Genomic DNA, 17,756 nt, shown 5'->3' on the forward strand with positions numbered 1-17,756 from the left:
TTGATTTTGCTGGGTAACGGTTTGAAACGGAAAACACGTTACGTTACGAAACGTTTCCCAGCAAAATCAAAGGGGTCCGTTGGGCACACTAAACAAAGACTGCAAGTGCCCTATTGATTGTTTCATTCGTATCATCAAATCAATTAAAGCATGTAATTGAAAAAAGGAGAGAGAAAAACTTTCCTCTCATAAATACGCCACTTAAATTCACACAAAAAAGGTAAGAGAGAATTTCTTTTGCTACCGCATAGTGGATTATTCCGTTTTTTTATGTATACAATGACAATAAAAGAGGTTCCCCACTAAATTCCATACCACATGACCCACCCAAAAAGTATAATGAAAATGGATCGGCAGCCAACCGACGCAACATATCACACAAGCCCGGCTAATCGTCCTCCTGGGAGTTGATAACAAGCTGACGATTACGCTGGGGGGCTTCTATTCTTCTGCGAAGGATCTCGATCAAACACGATTGGACTGGCGTCCGTGGTGGTGGCATGATATTTCACAATTTCTTTCAACATTCGACCTACGGACAGACAACTAAGTGGCAGCAGCAATGTCTAGCCGTCTCACAGAGGCTTGTATCGTTAGTGGTGGTACACTATAAATATGTTCACTTGGAATCCGTCGGATATCTTAGAAACACGTTTTTTTTTCTTTTACGCATAATGCTCCATTCAATAGGACCGAAAATTTCAATTAATTATTCCGGTTCTTCAACTGTTTAAGCTCTGATAGGCCTATTTGTTTTTTAATGATTTCAGGAAACATACCTCAAACATTCAGAATAACAAACTAAATGCATTACTTGCTGTAATAATGGAGCTTGTCTAATCGATGAAACACCTGTGTCAAAATAGCATTGGAAAAACCAAAATTGTGTCGTATTTGACTTATCTCTACAAGGCTAAAATATCATCTAGTGCGGACTACAGTTAACTCTCCCTTACTCGATATTGAAGGGACCATAGAGTTAGAGAGGTATCGAGTTACAGAACACAAAACCAATGCAACTGCGATCAAAGGGACCACCGAGTTAGCCATGAAAACCAACTTTTACTATGGTTCTCTACCTCGATATCGAAATACGGAATATCGAGTTAGGGAGAGTTAACTGTATCTGAATACCGACCAATTTAAAAAATAAAAAATAAAAATATGATTAGATTATTTTACTGCTCTTTTTCATTGATCATTGCGTGAGTTTTTCCGCAATTTACGATGCAATGAAACAGATGAGCCAACTCATCAATGATTTTTTGACTTCTGAGTTGCATGATTGACAACTCACGCATGAAAAATCTCAAGCGTGAGTTATGAGAATTTGAGTTTTTTTACAACACTGGTAACAAGGATTGCTCTTGGCTTTTTGGCTACCCCGAAACTTTTCCAATATATCATCATTCAATCTCGGGCTGAAATCGGAATGTCGTGAATAGGGGAGATTGGGACAATATCTTGGGCAATATCTACACCCCGACTAAGAAAACGGTATTAGGTATCCAAGGTTATGCAGTATTTTCCAGTGGATTTCGTGCTAATGGGAAGGTTATTCTTCCATCCAACTAACGCCATCTCTGAGTTGATGAAAATCCAATTACCATGAAGCAAAACGGGGCAACACGGCTTTTAATTTGAGGCAAAATGCCCGCGTTGGGCTTTGAAAGAAGTGGAGAAGTGGTCCAATGGAGATTGGTCTCTTTTACGGTGAAATGGAATGGAATAATGGAGACGCATTTGCGTCCCTGACCTATTTTTACAATCAAATTTTCGTGATCTTTTAGCTCTAATTTACATAATTTTTAGCCGATTACAAGAAAATTTTGACAAAACACCACAACACTATTCAAGTTTCATGACCTGTACTCTTTAAAATCAGTCGGACGATCAGTTTCGGATTTATACAGATGTTTCGTGGGATCTGTTCGAAGATTATTTGAGAGATTCCCATAATTATTTTGCACGGATCAAATAGCTTATAACTGAATCATAAACCATTAGTATTTTCAACTCATTTGGAACCATTCTGACCAGTTCCATATTCCCTGGAACCGGTTCCTGGGGCATCAGTTGGGGACCAAAATTTGATCAGCACAAACCATATCATGCGACTCATCAATCTTCAAGATTTTACAACAAAAGTGTAAAAAAATATTGAATAATTGTTGGCAACATAGGACCATCTACAAGTATTTCCGGAATATCCTAGAGCCGATTCCAGAATCCTAGAAAAGGACATTAAACCGATGATTGCAGAGCATATTCGACACATCAATCTTCTAGATTTTTGCCAGGAGTATAATATGATGCAAATCGAGTAAGTTTTTGCAACATAGGGTAATTTACAAGTACCTACCTACTTCAGATTTTTTTAAGAATACTGATAATTCAGGGACCCTTGAAAAGGACATGGCAATAGATAATGGTTTCATATTAAAGAGGTGCAATATCAATATGTTTGCCGTTATAAAACATGCTGGTCAATTTTAGCATGTTTCACTTTGAAAAGCGAATAAACTGCCTAATGTTAAACCCTTATCTACTACAGACATCAATTCAATGATTACAATCCCTATCATGCAACATATCAATCTTCAAGGTTTTTCTCTGGAAGTATGATATGATGCATATTGAGTAATTTCTTACAACAACAATCTTGTACATTGATGTGTCGCATGATTTGGATAGCAATCATCGAATTGAGGTCCTTTTTAAGGGTCCCTGAATAGGCAGTATTCTCAAAGAAATCTGAAAATTACGATATGTTCTCAAGATCTTTATTTGGTCAGAAACACAAATGACCATTACTCAAAGACGGAATATGAACATCCGAAGACGATAAAAATTCTGTAGCCTAGGCTATTTGCGTGGATTATGCTACGCGTCGGTCCCCCAAGGAATTTCGGAATATATCCGGATCCAGATGACCAATGATCAATATCGATAAAGATTCTAACACTGAAAGAGTTTTTTTTGAGAACTTGTGAGAAACGGTGCTTCTTCTTCTTTCCGGCGTTACGTCCAAACTGGGGCAGAGCCTGCTTCTCAGCTTATTAGTGTTCTTATGAGTACTTCCACAGTTATTTACTGAGAGCTTACTATGCCAATGACCATTTTTGCATGTGTATATCGTGTGGCAGGTACGAAGATACTCTATGCCCTGGGAAGTCGAGAATATTTCCAACCCGAAAAGATCCTCGATCGGTGGGATTCGAACCCACGATCCTCAGCTTGGTCTTTCTGAATAGCTGCGCGTTTACAGCTACGGCTATATGGGCCCCAAAGAAATGGTGCTAAAATATTAAAAAACAAAAAAAATATTGCGAATAAAATAGGGGAACATGGTCCAATTCGGACCTAGTAACAGTATTTTGGCCATATCTTTTCAGCATGATGGACAGCATGAAGAGTTTAATGTTTTATCGAAAGCCTGATTTAGCGCGCGCATTTTTCTCTCAGAGAGTTTTGTAATATTATTACCAGGACATGACTAGACATGTTTGAACAAAATTCTCTAGAAGGTGCGAATTGGACCAACCCTGTTCCAATTCGAACCCCCCATGTTCTAATTCGGACCACCCTATATTTTATCGGTTTATATGGATGAAATCCGAACTTTGTTCAAGTTGTTTACAGTAAACTTTCCCTAACTCGGTTTTAAACTTCTCAGTACTCGTAAACGTTTTTTGTACCGTATTGTCAAACAATTTTTTAGAGTTGTATCCAAAATAGGCTGTGGTATTGATGTAGATGCTCTTCAAGTAGCTTTTCTTTTCCTTTTTTTGGGTAGTTTGCCGTATTTCTCAGATTTTGTCGAAGACTTTTACTTGATTGCAACAGAAACTAAGGCACCATCCATCAATATTATTACTTCTGTGATTTTCTAGCAAGTCAAGAAGACTTTCACGGGGTGGAGCTTGTGAAGTAGACTTACTGCTCGATGAAAATCAGGAGGTCCGTATTGAACCATATTCTTCTTCTTCTTGGCATTAACGTCCTCACTGGGACAAAGTTTGCTTCTCAGCTTAGTGTTCTTATGAGCACTTCCACATTTATTAACTGAGAGCTTTCTTTGCCAAAGTTGCCATTTTCGCATTCGTATATCGTGTGGCAGGTACGAATATACTCTATGCCCAGGGAAGTCAAGGAATTTTCCATTACGAAAAGATCCTGGACCGACCAGGAATTGCTTGCTTTGCTTTGTAGCCGCGGACGCTAACCACTCGGTTAAGGAAGGCCCCATTGAACCATATCAAAAGGTCCGGATTGAACCAACACATATTTTGAGATTTTGAAACTAGTTGAGCACAAACCGTGCATAGACATATTAAAACCATATGGTTAGATGCAAGCATAGACTTAGGGGATTCAATTATGAAACACAGAAAGATTGGAAAATTATTAACAATTAAAGAGACTTGGAAATAATGCTAACAGATAGCACACTAGAGCAGCACTTCAAAGCATCAAACAAATATAAAGATCTAATGAATTAACTGAATGGCGTCAAATGTATTGTGTTAGATCCTAGCCCGACGGTGGGTAGAACAACGGTACACACGATCTTATAATAGTATCAGAAATGCTTAATGGTCCGAATTAGATTAGGGTCCGAATTGGACCAGCTTACCCTATGATAACAAATATTCGATCTGTTTAGTGAATCTATAAGTAGATGAAAAACCGAAGTTAGTACTATACATTTAATTACACTCCATCTCCTTTGACAGATACGCGTATTTCGACCTCAACTGTAAGGCCGTCTTCAATGTCGTGTACTAGACACTACTATTACACGACACTGAAGACGGCCTTACAGTTGAGGTCGAAATACGCGTGTCTGTCAAAGGATACAAACTCTAGTCGAATTAAATGGTGCAGTACTAAGTTCAGGTTTTTAACAAATTAAATATTTTTTCGTGGTAAACAAATGATGCTGCTATTAGAGGGGTTAATAAGCCAATACCGTCGATGGGGGTGAGATAGGGTCAAACGGAAAAATATGATTTATTAAATATTTCAGCTAATAACGCTGATATTACTAAAATTAATAATTCATATGTTAGGGAACATATTATTACACATAATAAATCACAATATACATTATTATAATTTTATCAAATAGATTGTTTTTTTATCAAATTTAATTATTTATCAGTGTTTTCATATTATAAAAACATCTCACGGAAGTACAAATGAGTTGAATCGCTGAAATTCCGCAATTATGACGTCAACAACTGTCTGAAATGATTGTGCTACTTTTCCCCAAATGTCGTTTTCCCGAATGCCAGTTCCCCGAATGACCCGTTTCCCCGAATGCCATTTCCCTGAAAAGTGGAGCAGTTCAAATAGGTGCTGGAATAGTTTTCAGTGGCAAGGTGGTGAATAGAAAGAACGATAAGCAATCAAAAGAAGGAGGTATTTGGTCATTTTCGGGGCTATACACATGTTGCCAAAAATGCTGAGGACGGTAAAACTCGTAAGAACCGCCAACAAAATAAAGAAGGGTGCATATTAGATGACCAGTACGTTCACCACCCTGAAATGTATTAATATATGACAATTATGAGTTCCAAAAACTTTTCGGGGAAGTGGATTATTCGGGAAAACGAGATATTCGGGGAACTGGCATTCGGGGAACTGGCGTTCGGGGAAACGACATTCGGGGAGCCGACATTCGGGGAAAAGTAGCACAACCGTCTGAAATGTATTGATCGTGGAATGTCGAAATTTAACTATTTGCGAAGGTTTAACATAATCACTGTTTTAGTACACCTATGTGGAAACAAGAATAGGCTCTATTGCAATGGGGATGAGACTTTGAAGACAATTTGAAGAAAAGAATACACGAAAATTTATGTAAACTTGATGATAAATGCTGGAATTTCACTTTTTTCTCATTATTCTTCAATTGTTTGGTATAATCGTACCTTTAAGTGTGTTTATCATATTTGTGAAAAATTTTATAAGTCTTTTCGTCTTGTTTGCATCGTATTCCATCAAAATCTTTCAGCTGTGAATGGTTTTGCAATCATATTCTCAATAACAAGTTATTTTAATTACAGTGACCCAATGTCACCCCGTCTATGGGGTGAGATAAAGTCATTTTTTATTCACTTGTAGTGCCGTTGTGGATAAATATTTTTCTTTAGTTTTTTGGACAGTTGTTAATGTACCATCAAAGTAAATACACACCAAATTTGAAGTTTATTGGACTCAAACTGTGATAGTTATTCAATAAATAATTCGTACATATCCTTTCTTGACCCATTCTCACCCCCCAACGACGGTACATTTCAAACGTTGCGGGAGGGCTTAAATCTAGCGCGCAAGAAATAAAATTATCTTATATACAGATAATATAGGTGCCAATATTTGAACCCATTTTTTCATTCATGAAACTTCTTCAATTATGTTTTAAGAGCTTTATGTATACTATTTGTATTCATAGGTCATGTAAAAACAATAATCGCCTAAGTGACCTTTATCCAAGAACTGAAGGATTCCTCAATGTAAGAATACATAAATGTGATACATTTCATTTGAAAAGTTTTTACAAAACAAAGGTCTTGGTGTTACAAAACTGAATGAATCTTGTTTAATAAACTCAACTAAGCAGTTTTTTTTCTGCCCAAGCGTAATATTTGATCATATCCACCCATTTTCCTCTCACGGCAATTTCTCATCAGATATTAATAGGGTCAAGCTTACAACCTGCCGAATTTCACTTTAATCGATGGGACGACAGCGAAGAAATTGCAGTAGGCTTAGAGTGGATCGCAGTGTCTAATAGGAGATCTGACTGTAGAACAATGATACTCAATATGCGAAGCCGCCTGAGCACCCAACATCCAAAACTGTGACCCACAATTTCGTAGAATGTACAAATAAGCTTTTCATAACCTCTATTCGAGATGAGTTTTAATTGTGTTTTAGACGATCAGCTTGGATATGAATTCAACAGGATTTCTCAGGATACCACTATGAAACCCCAAGAGACTCCACTGCGATATTGTTGAAAATTCTCTAGTCTACTATCGAAATTTTCATCTGTTCATAAGGTCTTTCCAGACTACCACAAGCAATTTCCGAATTCCACTGGAAGCCTATTCAGAATCCCCAAAATATTGCCAGAAATATTCAAACTACAACTAGAAATTCATAGTACTCCGCTAGCAATTCACAGGCCGCCTTAGAAATCATTGGAGTTTACAAGGAACCGATAAATTTGGAATGGACCAAAAAGAGAAAATTCTTTCCGTTTTACATTGTTAATCGATTGATTGGACTGTGCGTGAGCATATTGAACCAACAGTTTCTTGGACTTAGCCTCCAATCAAATGAAAACGCCAAGGGTCCAAAATATATACTTTGAGGGTCCAAAATGTATTGGGGTTTCAAAAAATTATAAAAAACAGTGCTTCATAATTGAACTACATTCAACGTATTTCATACTATATGCGATCATGTGTGCATTTTTATTTCAAAGAGAAAGCTTTCTCTATATTTTGGCATGTTCATTGACTTGGTTACGTTGTGGAAATATTACATTTGTATAGAAACCCTGAATCACTTCATTAAGGGTCCAAAATACGACCGTTACCCTATCTATCGTATTAATCGCACGCTTCAATGAACCTATTGAGAATAAAATGATGATAAATCTTTGAGCTGTTTAGTGGAATACATATATGAGTAGATAAAAAACGAATTTAGTACTGTACCATTTAATTCCACTAGAGTTTATATCCTTTGACAGATACGCGTATTTGGACCTCAACTGTAAGACCGTCTTCAGTGTCGTGTACTAGACTCGACAGTTAACCCTCTAATACCCAACCCAACGGGGTACACTTTGGAATTTTGTGTATTTTATCGTAGCTCGGAAATCATAATGATTTTATTTTTGGCTTAAACCTTGACTCATAACACGCATATAAGAAAAGTTTCTTATGACTTTTGAAACTTTTTTGTATTTTTGAAAACTGTTTAAAAAATTGTATTTTTATATAACCTACAAATGCCCGGGGTTCATTTAACGTGTAATATAAAACATCGTACTTTTTATATTTTTCTACGATCAACCTATCATAAACGAAGAGCCTGGTGGTATTAAAATAATTTCAAACCTGTTTTTTTGTTAGTTACACGGAAAATAAAATACGCTCCGAAAAAAAAAAAAAAAATGAAAATTTAATATTTTTAAAAGTACCAAAAAATTTTATTTTTTTATTATTGCCAAAAATCGACAACCAGAAAAGGCTTCAACAAAAAATGAAAAAAGCTAGGGATGTTCAAAAATAAAAAGTATCAAAATCAAAAACCAAAAATCAAAATTTTGCGAATAAAAATAAATAATTGCCCAAAACGTGTTTAGAGCGATTTTAGATAATAAAAAATAATACTTAAATCGAAAATAAAAATTTGGGTATTAGACGGTTAAGACGGCCTTACAGTTAAGGTCGAAATACGCGTATATGTCAAAGGAAACAAACTCTACGAGAATAGAGTGTTATTTCGAATGTGTTCGCATTTGTGATGGTAGCGCTATAAACTGGTGGGATATTTATTTCTTCAGGTATTGTCATAGTTATGGATTATATATTGACACTTCTGAAATTTGTTTTTAATACGAATTTGTTTAAAATATGCATTTATTTTTATGAAATTCCATAAAAAGTTGGGAGTTACGAATTTCGCTTGATTTGTTGCTATTGCTATGGTATGTTTCTACATATGCAATGCATACAATTTCACAATGAAAAGAACAGTGAGATGAAGGAGCGAGACGAAATTTTTGATACAAACTTTGTGAGTTATAGACTTTTTGTTCCTCTTGTGTCGAAGCTGCTTTGGCAAACACGCTGTTCCAAATTTGAAGGAAACTGATTTTTTTTATCTGTATCACCTACTGGCATACTCAAGTGGGCTGGTTATGAAACGTGAATTTCTGGGGAAAGATTGTCTAGAATTTGTTGAGATCTGGGGGAATATCGGCGAAAATTGAGCTCTAGAATATGGTAAGCGCGAACCTGGCGTGCTTTTCAAATGACCAAAACACACAAATATTAACCTTCCGTCAGTCGCTCAAAAAAAAGTTACACCAGCGGTCGCATCGTGTACTGAGTACACGCGGAGCAATTTTGATTGTCAATCTAAAGCTAGGAAAGATAGAGTATTGATGTCTTCGGCAAATATCTTCAGTTCAACGGTACCAATTGGTCAGTAGACAAATGAAACTTTAAAAGCATCCTAACCTTCCAGTGGTCATCGGAATGTTCCCCGGGAGAACCGATAAAGTGGACATTTCGCAATGCAACATCTCGAACACAAATATCCTAGGATCTAGATATTTTAGCAAGATGGTGTCTTCGGCAAAGTTGTTCAGTAGGTCAAGGACTAACATGTGATAGGCCGTTTGTTTCGGAATTCTGCCACCAGTTGGTGCTAATGAGCATGTAATTTTTCAAACACAGATATCTCAGGATCCTGACTACCTAGAAAGATGCGGTCTTCAACAAAGTTGTTTAGTAGGTCATGGACTAACATATTATAGACCATCTAACTTGAAATTCTACCATCAGATGGCGCTAGTGAGTATAAGGACTGTTCATTTTATAAAGTGGACACTTTGGACATGCAATATCTTTTTAATTTATCAATGAAATCGAAATCGGTTTTCTGTTCATCGTTCGACTAATATTGTACAATGCTGTGGTAATAAAAAAGTTACCAGAATAATATGATTTCACACTAATAAGGCACAACGTTTAGAACGGTCGATTTTTGGAGGTTATCAAAATCAAGGATTATTAATAATCGGCAGGAAAATTCGACAATTTATATTTTTTATTTTCAAAAAATGGTTGTACTTAGAAAGCATCATCAATTAGAAGCTTGCTAAAAAATATCAAGTTATTTTTGGAGAAGCAATTTTGCAGATATCATAAAATAATTTTTTATCATTTTTTTTAAAGAAAAATATCTTAAATTTAAATGGAACTGATATGAGTAGAATTTTAAGGTTTAAAGTACGTCCAGACGGAAGTAATAATATAGTATTTATAATAAAAATAACTTAGGCCTTCATAGAGTTGCTGATTTAGTCCCCACGTCATATTTTAAGCACAATAGAAAAACAAATAATTGATTTTCAGAAGACCACTCAAAGCACAATGACAATCATCAAGATTGGGAACACTGCTTGAATTAAATCAAATTTATTTTGCATGTATTATTTTCAGAATGTGTTATTCTGAGACTACTTATCAAAATATTTTGAGAAAAACGCTTACAGTTTGCTCTAGATCGATAAACATGCGTATATAATTTTAAAAGTATGGGATTTTTCAATAAAACGACCATAAAGAGTAAATTTGGTACCCAAGAATGCGGTTAAAACTCAAGATTTTGCTTTTTTTTTTATACATATATAGTTTCTTTAGTAATCTAAACCAGTTTTGAACACGCTTATTACTTTACTTTTTTGCTGGTAGTAAAAAGATGGTGTATCAGCAAATTTGACCATAAGGAATAGATCACTGAAGTGACTTAGCGTCAGGAACTGATGGAATATTATTGATGTTTTAAAAGCTCTACCTTAAGTTGAATAGTAAAGGATACCAACATACAATTTGATCATTAAATTTAGGATTTTTTTCATGCGAAAAATATTGCTTAAACTTGACGAACAGTTTTTCTTAGGAGTTTTTGCAAAAACTATTTAGTTCTTCAACCGAAAGCATTTTGTAAGTTTCTGTATTTTCATAACATTGTAGAATAATAGTTGAACGATACACAGAAAACCGTTTACGATTTCATCAATAAAAAAAAAGATATAGCATAAACAAGGCGTCCACTTTGTAAAATGAACAGTCCTTACAATATTTCAATCACGAATATCTCATGATTCCGATTTTTTAGAAAGATGGTGTTTTCGGCATAGTTGTTTCAGTAGTTCAAGGACTAACATGTGGTGATATATTTAATTCGGCATTTTTTCACCAGATGGTGCTAGTGAGTATGACATTTTTCGAACACAGATATCCCAGGATCCCGATTGCCTAGAAAGTTGACGTCTTCGAAAAAAGTTAAGTAGGTCAAGGTTTAGCATGTGATAGGCCACACAACTAGAAATTCTACCACCAAATGGTGGTAATAACCATGCTGCATATTGATCGCAGCTATCTCATATTATAGCAAGATGGTGTCTTCGGCAAAGCTGTTTAGTAAATCAAACATATGATGTGCCGTTTGATTCGGAGTTCTTCCGGTTCTAGTGATCATGCAATTTTTTGAACGCAGATATCTTTGGATCCAGATTCCTAAAAAAAATATCCTGAGATATTCTCATTACTAAGACATAATATCTTCGGCAAAGTTGTTCATTAGATGAAAACCTTAATGCGAAGGTCCTCAAGTTTTAAAATTCATCCAACAGGTGGCGCTAGTGAGCATGCAGATTTATGATTGATTATTGATATCTGAGGATCCCGGTCACATCGAAAGATGAAGTTTTCAGCTAAATGGTTCAGTAAATCAAGTACAAACATGTGATGGACCACATTTGGTTTGGAATTCTTCCACTAGAAGGTGCTACTGGGTATGCTATATTTTCAACCCACATATCTAGGATCGTGATTGCATAATCATGAAAATGACGTCTTCGACAAATTTGGTTATTCTGTTTAAGGCTAAAGTATGTTGTAATAATCCGTTTGATTCGAAATTATCCCATCAAACGGCGCAATTCAGCATGAAAATTCCATAAGTAAATACTTCAAAATCTAAACTACAGTCAAACTTCCAGTATATATTTAAGAGATCATCGACTCATGGAACAGATATTCTTTGGAAAGCTGATTGAAGGGAGCATCATAATAATCATGATTTTGTTTTTGTTTCAAGTATGGTTTCATGAGTCGATATCGAGCTATGGAACATCGACTCATGGAGGTTTGACTATATTTAGAAAAATGGCGTCTTCTGTTCTCTTTACAAACTGGGTTGGATATTTATTGAAACAAATATAATTCAACTGCTTCCTGGCTTCTGTTACAAAAACCCTAAGAAATCTCGACTGAACTGTGTTTGGTTAGGAATTATGTTTATTTTCCTTTCTTTATCAGCTTCACCAGTATAAACAATTTTTACAAAATTCACTTTTGACATCGTGTTTTTAGGAGAATTACTTTCCGAGTACACGACACTGAAGACGTTCTTACAATTGAGATTGAAATACGCGTCATATGGGATCCCATATGGGATACAAACTCTAGTGGAATTAAATGGTACAGTACTAAATTCGTTTTTCATTCATTTTAAGGTATTTTATTACACTACTTGAAGTTGAAGATTATCAAGAAAGTAGGGTATATCCACAGAAGTTCTTTATATAGATATGCGTGAATAGGCCTATTCACATGACGTTCCAAAACAACTGATCGGGAAGCTCTTTGACAGTTCTTTTATGAAAATGCACCGGTCCTCCACCGATGTAAACAAATGTATAGACAGACCTGTCACATGAAAAGGCCTATACTGGAATTAAAGAACTGTCAAACGCGGTTTGAGCAATAGGCCTTTTCACGAGATGTTTCAAATCAAATGATTCGGAAGGTGTTTGATAGTCTTGTCTTGAGAGGGTCCCAGATAGCCGTAGCGGTAAACGCGCAGCTATTCAGCAAGACCAAGCTGAGGGTCGTGGGTTCGAATCCCACCGGTCGAGGATCTTTTCGTGTTGGATATTTTCTCGACTAAATCTAGCAGCCCACTGCATTTTAAATTGAATGTGGGAGCATTTTAAGTATATTCAACCCCTCACACATTGGCCCGTAGTATACAGAACAACTCCATCAAAGACATCATCCTTCTTATCTAATTTTATTTTCCTAATCAGGATCCTACAATATCTGCTTTCGAAAAAATGCATAATCATTAGCACCGTGTTGCGGAAGAATTCCTAATCAAACGGCACATCACATGTTTAGTTCTTGATCTACTAAACTGCTTTGCTGAAAACACCATCTTGCTGTAATATTGCTATACTGAGATTGCCGCGATCAGAATACAGCATGCTCGCTGACGCCATCTGGTAATAGAATTTCAAGTTAGGTGGCCTATCACATGACCTATCACCTACTCAACACTTTTGTTGAAGACGTCAACTTTCTAGGTAATCGGGATCCTGAGATATCTGTGTTCGAAAAATGTCATGCTCACTAGCGCCATCTGGAGAAAGAATTCCGAATTGAATACACTGAAAATATATATTGTTTTATTCTACGAAATCGTTCGTTTGAACTACGAATTTATTCGTTGTTTTCTGCAACGAAACAGTTTCGTAAAATGTATGCAACCAGCTTCGTAATATGATTCGAGCTCGAAATCATAACAAACAATGATTGTTATAATGTACTAATCATTTCGTAATCGAAATTCGTTTGTTTCGTATTCAGAACGAACATTTATACGCGCTTCTTCTTACCTCCCTCGGCTGCGGTCGTGTCATGTTGTATTTTACGAAATGTGTCTACGAAATTTTTCGTTGCAGAAAACAACGAATGATTTCGTAGATTAAACGATCAGTTTCGTAATACTAAACAATTCGTAATACGAACAACACGATAACGCACATCTACGAATTGTATATCGTACATCTTACGATTATTTCGTAAAGTCACTGAATCGCGGAATTCTGTCAAGTACAAATAATTCGTACAATGAATAAAAATAGCGTTATATGTACGAAATCTTGTTTTACGAAATGGATTTTGGATAAAATATGAAGAGATGTTTTCAGTGTAGATCACCACATATTACTCCTTGAACTACTGAACATCAATGCCGAAAACACCATCTTTCTAAAAAATGGAGATCATGAGATATTCGTGATTGAAATAGTGTATACTCACAAGCGCCATCTGATGGCAGAATTTCAAGTTAGATGGCGTATAATATGTTAGTCCATGGCATACTAAACAACTTTGTTGAAGACCGCATCTTTCTAGGTAGTCAGGATCCTGAGATATCTGTGTTTGAAAAATTACATGCTCACTAGCGCCAACTGGTGGCAGAATTCCGAAACAAACGGCCTATCACATGTTAGTCCTTGACCTACTGAACAATTTTTCCGAAGACACCATCTTGCTAAAACATCTAGATCCTGAGATATTTGTGTTCGAGATGTTGCATTGCGAAATGTCCACTTTATCGGTTCCCCCGGAGAACATTCCGTTGGCCACTGGAGGGTTGGAATGTTTTCAAAGTTTCATTTGTCCAATGACCAATTGGTACCGTTAAACTGAAGATATTTGTCGAAGACATCAATATTCTATCTTGCCAAGTTTTTGATTTATAATCAAAATACTCCGCGTGTACTCAGTACACGATGCGACCGCTCGTGTGATGGGCCCGGTAAAAAAAGTTACACGAGCGGTCGCACTGGTGTACTGAGTACACGCGTAAAAACTTAGTTTAAAAACACGATGTTTTTGAATACTTTTCGTTGATTTTTTCGAAAAATTTCTTCTGTACAAGCAAAAAGAAGAGTAGATCTTGGAATAGGACCAACACCCGGATCAATTTGAAGAGAATTTCAACGTGTTTTCCGGCTTTTCGCAAAGTGCGTGTACTCAGTACACTAGGGCGACCGACGGTGGGTTAATTATATTCAAAAATGTTCCAAAACCAGATCTATTTTGTTGCCAAAATCGGGGGAGTCAATAATGGAATCCCACTGTACTGTGGAAAATAGTTGTGTTTCCTGCTTCAAACTCAGTTATTTGAACATGTTTTGCTTGCTGCACAGAATTGAATGTTATTATTATTATTATTATTATTATTATTATTATTTTTTAATCAAAAATTTTGAAAGAGGGAAAAACCTCTTTATCTTTTCACAAAACGTTATAAAACACACGTAAAACTAAAGGCTCACACGGTAACGAACCATAACAGAGTTATTGTAGAGTTGGATGTTATTTTCGTCCACTTATGTTATAAAATAACGCGAAGGCCTTTTGCTTCCAACAAACTATGCTTTAAGGTGAAACAGCTCGGAATCCTATTCCAATATTGCATCAAAACTTCAAATGAATAAATCACAAATAGGGAAATACACACAACAGAGAAATCATTACTTTCGCTTTGAGAACTAATAGCTTCAAATGTCAGTTCATGAATGTTAGTCAACTATTCTTCCTGTTTAATGCCTTTCAAAACGTGAGTGGAAGTACAAATCGTTCATTGTAACTACCATCTTTAGTGTTCATTGATTTCCTTCTTCTTTTATGAAGTTTTCTGTACCTAAATGTGTCTCGAACTTGATTGAAATTTGACCAAACACGTTTTGATGAAAATAGTTGTAGAATTTGTTATGTAGATTTTGTTTTAGAACACATATCGGCACTTCTAGGGATACCCCTAGAAGTTGTATTTGACAAAATGTATGTACAAGTTTAGAACAATGTTTCGATAGTAATCGCAAGCGGCTCTTGCTGTGAGCTGCATTAATTTATGGTGGCATTCAACTACCTCAGAATTTAGAACACTGATTCTACAAATCAGAACGACAATAGGTGACCTGTAGAATAATACGTGACCTGAATGTACTGTTGACAATCATTCACTATGTATGAAACAAGTATGAGTTTGATTAAAACTTCTATGAACTCCAAAGCTGCTTAAAATGTCCGGGAAACTTGAGGTGAGTTGTGACGCTGCAAATAGGCTCACAGTTTCATTGGGAACTTCTCCCCAAGGTTTCTCAGGAGTTCTTTGTGGAACCCTTATTAATCTTGAAGGTTGCATAACATGCTCCTAGTTCCAATTACGTTTCAGAGGAATTAAGTCTAAAACTCCAGGGTTTTGCTAACATTTGCTCATTAATTATCTTGGGAAACAAAATCTAAGAATTTCATTGAAAGCTTTTCCAGATATTCCAAGATTACACAAGAAATTCATGTGAGAATTATATCTTAAACTTTTAAAAGAAATACTGTACTAGTAACCTATGCTCAATCACAGTTATTATGGCAAAGAATCTTAGAATATGGTTTTCGCTAGAGACTCAACAATATCTCATATTTAGATTACTTGCTCTCTAGTAAACCATCAAGAGCAGATGAAGTGATCGCAAATAAATAAATAGATCCATCTTAAATTACCTACCAGACAAGTTGCACTAAAGCTCCACTTCAATCATTAAAATCAATTATGCGTAACTAATTTATTCGTCATTTTTTCTCTTTCTTTCCGTCCTCGGATCCTTGCGGCGCGTTTGCTTCCGTTTGTCGTCCTCGTCGTGCCCTTCAATAGCATCATCGAAGCGTTCGCCACCAACAAGGCCGAGCGGCGACGCGTAGAGAAGGCACTCGACGTTTCCGGACTGCCCTCGGGGAAGGGCGACACGCTGGCGCTGTCCAAATTTCAGTTCGAGGACTTTTTCAATCTGTACAAAAATCTCACCCAAAGAACCGAAGTGGAGAAGGTCTACGATGAACTGTAAGTATACATGGTGAAACTGTAAGTGTAACGGTGAGAAAGTGTGTATCGTGATCAGTGGTAATATTGACCAGTTTTTTCTGGTTTCTTAAACATTTCGTTTGCAAATGTAAATGTTGCAAGTTTAATACCGACGTCAAGCATTGAAAATGTTTATGCTAATTTTCACGATTGATGCTACCCCGTTTTACGGTAGAAGAAGTCAGAAGCGTTTTTTACCGATAGAAAATATTCAAACTTACTTGAAACGAGAGCACGAGAAAATAATGCAGGGGAAGATTGGTTTTTTGTTTACATCTTGAACTCGTAAATCCCGCCCTTGGCATGTACAGATCTATCTAGTACTGTAATAGTGTAACTGGAACTTTAACAATTGTGTACAACGTAAAGCATAATCCTCGGAAGCGAGTCCGTGATCCAAAAGCAACATCTGTAGATTCGAGTGTACAGTACTTCTATCATTTGTACACCTTCTAGGAAACGAATGTTTGCAGAATTGTATCAGATCTATCATGCGCCTCCATTGATCAATGGCTAGTTGAATAGATGCACTTGCAGTATTTGTTGATTATGTCACGAATTGAACCAATTTTAACGAGTAGCAATCAGCTCTTCGTTTGATTTGGTCGCCCTTAGTAATGGTATTCGCGTTAGCGGAATGATTAGTGTGAATTGCGAACCATGGAATTGATGTAGCAGGGATGAAGGCGTTGTTGGCGACAATGGCAACGTCAGAAAATAAATGTAGGTTGTTCATGGAATACAACGAATAACAATCAAATGTCTGTCCAGTCTAAGACCTAAAAATTAGAAGCAACTTGACACAAAGATTTTCAATAGAAAATACGGTTTGGATTGAATTACGAGTATGACTTCTATTGAAAACATTGGAAGCTTTAATTTTAATGAGAAGGACTTGAATTGTAAAAGAATTTACTGTTCTGTGAAGAAATGTGTGAAATGAAAAATCACAATTTCAAGTCGAGTGTTCGGAATATGAGTAATGTTTGGGATTTAAGACAAAATGGCTCTCTTCATTTCTCAGAGTTACCCAAATACAATAGTTTGTTTGTAACATGCTTAGCTACCATTTAAAGCTATCTGACAAAGTGAAATTTTGCGACACTCTTTTCAAAAATCACGTTTATCCCGTTAGTTTGTGGCGTTTCATCCGTATAAGCAATTTGATTAATTTGGCTCTTTCCTGGACAACTATGAGATTCAAATAAGTATGACAATTGAGTGGA

The 17,756-nt window shown here is 36.1% G+C and overlaps 1 protein-coding gene across 5 annotated transcripts in view; it reads left to right on the forward strand.

Moving 5' to 3' along the window:
• The window catches only part of LOC5572902 (1-phosphatidylinositol 4,5-bisphosphate phosphodiesterase classes I and II), a 235,407-nt gene that overhangs the window by 190,228 nt on the left and 27,423 nt on the right, over nt 1-17,756 (forward strand). For all 5 annotated transcript variants that reach the window (XM_021847049.1, XM_021847048.1, XM_021847052.1 and 2 more), the window contains exon 7: nt 16,324-16,509. In XM_021847049.1, the coding sequence (XP_021702741.1) occupies nt 16,324-16,509 (186 nt within the window). The remainder of the gene's footprint in view (nt 1-16,323; nt 16,510-17,756) is intronic.

Source organism: Aedes aegypti, chromosome 2, assembly GCF_002204515.2.
Source record: "Aedes aegypti strain LVP_AGWG chromosome 2, AaegL5.0 Primary Assembly, whole genome shotgun sequence".
In the NCBI taxonomy this organism is placed as follows: domain Eukaryota; kingdom Metazoa; phylum Arthropoda; class Insecta; order Diptera; family Culicidae; genus Aedes; species Aedes aegypti.